This window comes from Nansenia antarctica, assembly GCF_963989245.1.
Source record: "Nansenia antarctica genome assembly, chromosome: 3".
Taxonomy (NCBI): domain Eukaryota; kingdom Metazoa; phylum Chordata; class Actinopteri; order Argentiniformes; family Microstomatidae; genus Nansenia; species Nansenia antarctica.
In genome coordinates this window covers 62,491,660-62,498,327 of record NC_137688.1, presented here as the reverse complement: position 1 = coordinate 62,498,327, position 6,668 = coordinate 62,491,660, and the positions used below count along the sequence as shown (strand labels likewise).

Genomic DNA, 6,668 nt, shown 5'->3' with positions numbered 1-6,668 from the left:
AATAATAATAATAATAATAATAATAATAATAATAATAATAATAATAATAATAATAATAATAATAATAATATAATATTATTCAGCCACACCAGAATCATGTTTTCATGTTGTAACAGAACATTTTATGGTGAATATTTCATATGTATACACTGTGCCAGTGTCAGTGTGTCAGAATTTGATATTTGTTATTTATTACAATTATAACTACTGTGGACATGTAAATTAACCACGCGCAGTCTCGTTTTATTATGTAATTTACCATTGCCGAAAAAGACTATTGTAACATCGCAATGTGGGGTTGTACCATTGATCAACAGTTTTACCACTCGTGGGTCATTATGGATTTTAGGAATATCCCCAGGCAGGCTACCGTAGTTCCAACTGTCACGTAAAGCTGCCAGTTATTTTTGTGTTTTTGTGTTTTGTGTCATAGTATTTCTCTCTCTGACATATATGTTATCGTATAGTATAATATGTATTATTATCAAGTACCGACACTAAAGGCACGTATACACTATGATGACCCCATAACGACTTTTACTGAACTATAATATATTTGTCTCCATCAAATGTCAAATTGCCTTGACTACCAAGTTACTGCAGCACCGCGCCTACATGACCAACAGAGGGCGCAGTCGTCCAGAGAAGTTGATCAAGTTCTTACTACATCACATCATTTATACTGGATAACTGCCCCGGGACAGTACGAAACTAGATACTGGATGGTTGTCAGAACGGGTCTAATACGAGTCCTAGTCCTAGTCCTGGGCAGCTCAGTCTGGCACTTTAAACAACTAAATCAGTTCAGTCCAGCATCTCTAGAGCTGCGGCACCAACTTCTCCGCACTGGGACTCAGAGACTCTGAGAAGTCTGCCGTGCTGATAACAACCCTCTTATCTGCGGGGAGATAAGCGACTGTTTGATGCTGACAACGTAGAGATCACTGCGGAGAAACAAGCGAAGGTTTTTATGTTGACAACGGAAAGGTCACTACGGGGAGATAAGCGACAGATTCATATTGACAACGGGCAGCAGAGTTTAACTTTGAGAGGAGGTTTATTGGGATGAAGTCAGAGAGAGTCTCTGTTCTGGAGACCTTCTAGAGATGAGAACGTGCGGTCGACCCTTCAGTCTCAACTAAGGTGAGTGGAGTCACATTACTTCTCCGAACTTTAATAACAGTCCGTTTCTGTTTTAAAAACACAACAACATCCACCTGTGCAATGCGTCTGGAGAACACCACGAGTCAACGCGCAACGCATTTATCACGTGCAACGCATTCACTGTTTTGTCCACAAACACATGAAGTACAAATGGTTTGATTAGCTTTTTATATTTATTCCTTGTGTTGCTTTGTGGATGTGTATACAAAGGAGCACTTTTAGCTGCGACGTTTGCAGGAAAAGCGCTATACAAATAAAACGTTGTTATTATTATTATTATTATTATTATTCATGCTACTCTGTCTTAAGCATTGTGTAGTTAATGATGTACTGTAACAAATACACGAGACTTGAAACTTGTTTGAGCTGAAACGGTTGTGTGTGTGTGTGTGTGTGTGTGTGTGTGTGTGTGTGTGTGTGTGTGTGTGTGTGTGTGTGTGTAGGCTGTCACTTGTTGCTTCCAGTAACGGGACATTTAAATGTCGTCACACTCGTACCTATAATATACCCGTCACTATGTGTTGGTCCGTTGACACCTGTTGGACGTCGTTAGACGCAGGTGACCTGAGCACCTGTATCACACCATGTGACCTGGGCACCTGTATCCCACCACATGACCTGGGCACCTGTATCACACCACGTGACCTGAACACCTGTATCACACCACGTGACCTGAACACCTGTATCACACCACGTGACCTGAGCACCTGTATCACACCACGTGGGAGGGACGTCCCCTGGTGAACAACGTCAGTTATGGAGGGAGAACAATGCACTTCAATAACCCCACCGGAAACGTTTGTTTTTATGTTTGTGCACTCGTGGGTGAAGTATCTGCCGGGTTAATTAACTGGGAAATGGGTTAACTCTACATGGCTGACTGAACACAGTATCTCTCCGTCTCTCTCTCTCTCTCTCTCTCTCTCTCTCTCTCTCTCTCTCTCTCTCTCTCTCTCTCTCCCTCTACCTCTACTGTCTCCATATCTCTCTCTGTCTCTCTCTCTCCCTCTACCTCTATTACTGTCTCCATAATCTCTCTCTGTCTCTCTCTCACTCTCTCTCCCTCTCTACCTCTATTACTGTCTCCATATCTCTCTCTCTCTCTCCCTCTACCTCTATTACTGTCTCCATATCTCCATATCTCTCTCTCTGTCTCTCTCTCTCTCCGTCTCTCTCCCTCTACCTCTATCACTGTCTCCCTCTCTTTGTCCCTCTCTCTCTCACACACACACTTTCTCTCTCTCTCTCTCTCTCTCTCTCTCTCTCTCTCTCTCTCTCTCTCTCTCTCTTTATCCGTCTCTCTCTCTCCCTCTACCTCTATTGCTATCTCCCTATCTTTGTCTCTCTCTTTCTCTCTGCAGGACCACACACCCTCTCCAGAGTTGAGAGTTGACCCTGTGTACTTTGCTGAGGTCACTCAGCTGAGCAGGGGAGGTCACAACTACACACGTTATTCTGTCTTCTTTAGAGTCCCTCTGTGTGTGTGTGTGTGTGTGTGTGTGTGTGTGTGTGTCTGTGTGTGTCTGTGTGTGTCTGTGTGTGTCTGTGTCTGTGTGCTCGCGCCTGTGTGCCTGTGTGTGTTAGATTCCGTCATCGTGTGTGTGTGTGTGTGTGTGTGTGTGTGTGTGTGTGTATGTGTGTGTGTGTATTGTCAGGGGTATGGGGTCTATTCAGACCTCCGTGGCGTAGACACACACATGCTGTAGCAGAGACACATCACAGGAGGGGTCCCCCTGTCACAATGATAGATGGAGGACCCTCTCCTCTCTCCTCCTCCTCTCTCTCTCTCTCTCTCCCTCACTCTCTCTCCTTCTCCTCTCTCCTCCTCTCCTTCTCTCTCTCACCCTCTCCTCCTCTCTCTCTCCCCCTCTCTCTCTCCCTCTCCCCCCCTCTCTCTCTCCCTCTCCTCCTCTCCCCCTCTCCTCCGCTCCCTCTCTCTCTCCCTCTCCTCCTCTCTCTCTCCTCTCTCTCCTCCTCTCCCCCTTCCTCCACTCCCTGTCTCTCTCTCTCCCTCTCCTCCTCTCTCCTCCTCTCCCTCTCTCTCTCTCTGTTCACACACAATGACCTCATAGAGCAGTGGACATGGTGTGTGTGTGTGTGTGTGTGTCTGCGTGTGTCTGCGTGTGTCTGTCCGTCCGTGTGTGTATGTGTGTGTATGTGTGTGTGTGTGCGTGTCCGTGAGTGTGTGTGTGTGTGTGTGCGTGTGCGTGTGCGTGTGCGTGTGCGTGCGAGTCCATGTGTGCGTCTGTGTGTGTGTGTGTGTGTGTGTGTGTGTGTGTGAGGAGACAACACCAGTCCAGACTCCGACGGCTTCATGTAGAATAGAGCAGTATGCTTATACTGTACACGCACACATACACACACACGGACGGACAGACACACGCAGACACACACACACACACACACACTCTCACTCACACACACACGTACACACACACACATACACACACACACACACACACACACAGACACACACACACACACACACTCACACACACACGTACACACAAACACACACACACACACACGCAGACACACACACACACAAACACACTCCAGGGAGAGGGAGAGAGGTAATAATGTAGGGTGAGTCTTGACTTTCTCATGGTCCCTCTCTGCATGGTGACAGTACTAACCCCGCCCCCTACCGCTGGTCTCCGAGCAACCCCGCCCCCTACCGCTGGTCTCCTAGCAAACCTGCCTGCCTGTCTGTCTGTCTGTCTGTCTGTCTGTCTGCCTGTCTGCCTGTCTCTGCTGTGGAAGTCAGTGTCTCTGACTCCCTCTCTCTCATTATTTACATTTGACATTTTTGGCATTTAGCAGACGCCTTATTCCAAAGTGACTTACAATCGATACATTTGACTAAGCAAGTGAATCCAAGTGAATCCAAGTGAATCCAACAGTCGTAGCATGAAGAGTAATCTAGCTCAGGCCAGAGGCCATTGGCAGTCTCAGTGATAGAAGAAGAAATAACTTTTTTTTTTACACAGGAGAAACAGTACAAGGGGGGCAGTAAATGTCTTAGGAGACACAGTATAGGGGAAAAGCAGGTGTTTCAGGAGACGCAGTGCTGGGGGGTAGTAGATGTCTCAGGAGGAGCAGTTAAGGTGTAGCCTGAAGAGATGGGTCTTCAGTCTCCGGCACAAGATGGGTAGTGAGTAGTGACTCTGCAGTTCTGACAACCATGGGAAGCTCGTCCCACCTGCTCCACGGGCAGCAGCATTCTGGATGAGCTGCAGAGGTCTGATGGCGGAGGCGGGGAGCTCTCACTCTCCCTCCCCCCCATACCTCTCTCTCTCCCCCTATCCTTCTCTCCCAACCCTCTGACTCTCTCTCTTTCTCTCTCTCTCCCCCCTTCCCTCTCTCCCAAACATCTGACTCTCTCTCTCTCCCCCCTTCTCTCTCTCCCAAACCTCTGACTCTCTCTCTCTCTCCCAAACCTCTGACTCTCTCTCTCTCTCCCCTCCTCTCTCTCCCCTCCTCCTTGACTCTATGAGGAGGCTCATAAGGCACCGGCTGTGTCAGCCTGTGTGTCATGGTGTTTTGTGGAGCGTTTGTATGTGTGTGTGTGTGTATACTGTGTGTGTGTGTGTGTATACTGTATGTGCGTGTGTGTGTGTGTGTGTGGCTGAGTTGACAGTGATTAATGTTGTATCACCTCATCCGGCGGTTCAGGATCACAGAGTACCAGAGTGGCCAAACACACATCTCGAGCCTGGCGGTGTGTGTGGGTGTGTGTGTGTGTGTGTGTGGTTACCAGACACAGATCTAGGGCATTAGACGGTGATAACTCGCAAGCAATTAAACATTAGCCAGGCTACAATATGTGACAGCAGCTGGTGAAATGGGGAACAAGTCGCCAACCAATCAAGATGTTCAGACTTTTATTCTGAATAATTTCAATAAATGTCAACGCTGTTGGAAATCAATGACACACTCGCTAGTCAAGCCAAATATTGCAATTCAGTGGATTGGATGAGTAATCCCCACTGCTACCTAGTTAACTATAACACTACTTTACATTGTTAGCAGGCTCACAAAACAAGCTGTGTTAGTAGACTAGCAATGTGTCATTGACTTTCAACAACGCTGAAATGTGTTTACATTTTTCTGAATATAAGTCTGAACATTAAATCGGCTGCCGACTTGTTCCTGGTTTCACTGGCTGCTGTCACATATGAGCTGTCACAAGGTTACCATGGTTACCATGAGACAGACACATTTTCAGCCTCATGAATACTCAAAAAGAAATAAATCCATACATTGTTTTAAATAGTTTATTTCCAGTGAATTTCCTGATTGTATGACTAGCGAAGGAGTTTAGGGTATTTTTTTTTTTTTTATGCTATAAGTTTATCAATGAGAGAAAATTGGTTATCTAGTCACCTGATTGGTCAGCTAGTCACATGATTGGTCAGCTAGTCACCTGATTGGTCAGCTAGTCACATGATTGGTCAGTTAGTCACCTGATTGGTCAGCTAGTCACATGATTGGTCAGCTAGTCACCTGATTGGTCAGCTAGTCACATGATTGGTCAGATAGTCACCTGATTGGTCAGCTAGTCACATGATTGGTCAACTAGTCACCTGATTGGTCAGCAAGTCACATGATTGGTCAGCTAGTCACATGATTGGTCAGCTAGTCACCTGATTGGTCAGCTAGTCACCTGATTGGTCAGTTAGTCACCTGATTGGTCAGCTAGTCACATGATTGGTCAGCTAGTCACCTGATTGGTCAGCTAGTCACCTGATTGGTCAGCTAGTCACATGATTGGTCAGCTAGTCACATGATTGGTCAGCTAGTCACCTGATTGGCAGACAGGCACTCATCAAACGTCTGTGTTCACTAAATGGTAACGATGTGGAAAATCATTCCAGGATTTCTAAGACATCTCTCTCCCTCCCTCCCCTCCTCCTCTGCCTCCCCCCCCCCCGGCCTCCCCCCCTCCCTCTCCCCCTCTCCCCCAGATGGAGAACAAGGCCATGTATCTGAGCACGTATGAGGAGAGGGAGAGCGGCTCCCTGTATGAGGAGGCGTATGATGGACACAACCTCTCCAAGCTCAACCTCTGTGACCAAGGTACACACACGCACGCACACACACACACACACACACACACAGAGCTCAACCTCTGTGACCAAGGTACACACACACACACACACACACACACACACACACACACACACACACACACACACACACACACACACACACTCAGAGCTTACCCTCTTTTACAAAGGTACACACACACACACACACAATTTATCCCACCATAGTCTAATTTGTCCTGCCATAGTCTAATGTATCCCACCATAATCTAATTTCTCCTGCCATAGTCTAATTTGTCCTGCCATAGTCTAATTTGTCCTGCCATAGTCTAATGTGTCCTGCCATAGTCTAATGTATCCCACCATAGTCTAATTTGTCCTGTCATAACCTAATTTGTCCGGCCATAGTCTAATTTGTCCCTCCATAGTCTTATTTGTCCTGCCATAGTCTAATGT

At 46.7% G+C, this 6,668-nt stretch overlaps 1 protein-coding gene across 1 annotated transcript in view; it reads left to right on the top strand.

Moving 5' to 3' along the window:
- The first annotated feature begins 1,013 nt into the window (after window positions 1–1,013).
- The window catches only part of scara5 (scavenger receptor class A, member 5 (putative)), a 67,734-nt gene continuing 62,079 nt past the window's right edge, over window positions 1,014–6,668 (top strand). The window contains exons 1-2 of the mRNA XM_080527855.1: window positions 1,014–1,143; window positions 6,132–6,243. Coding sequence (XP_080383981.1) covers window positions 6,132–6,243 — 112 coding nt within the window. The 5' untranslated portion in view covers window positions 1,014–1,143. The remainder of the gene's footprint in view (window positions 1,144–6,131; window positions 6,244–6,668) is intronic.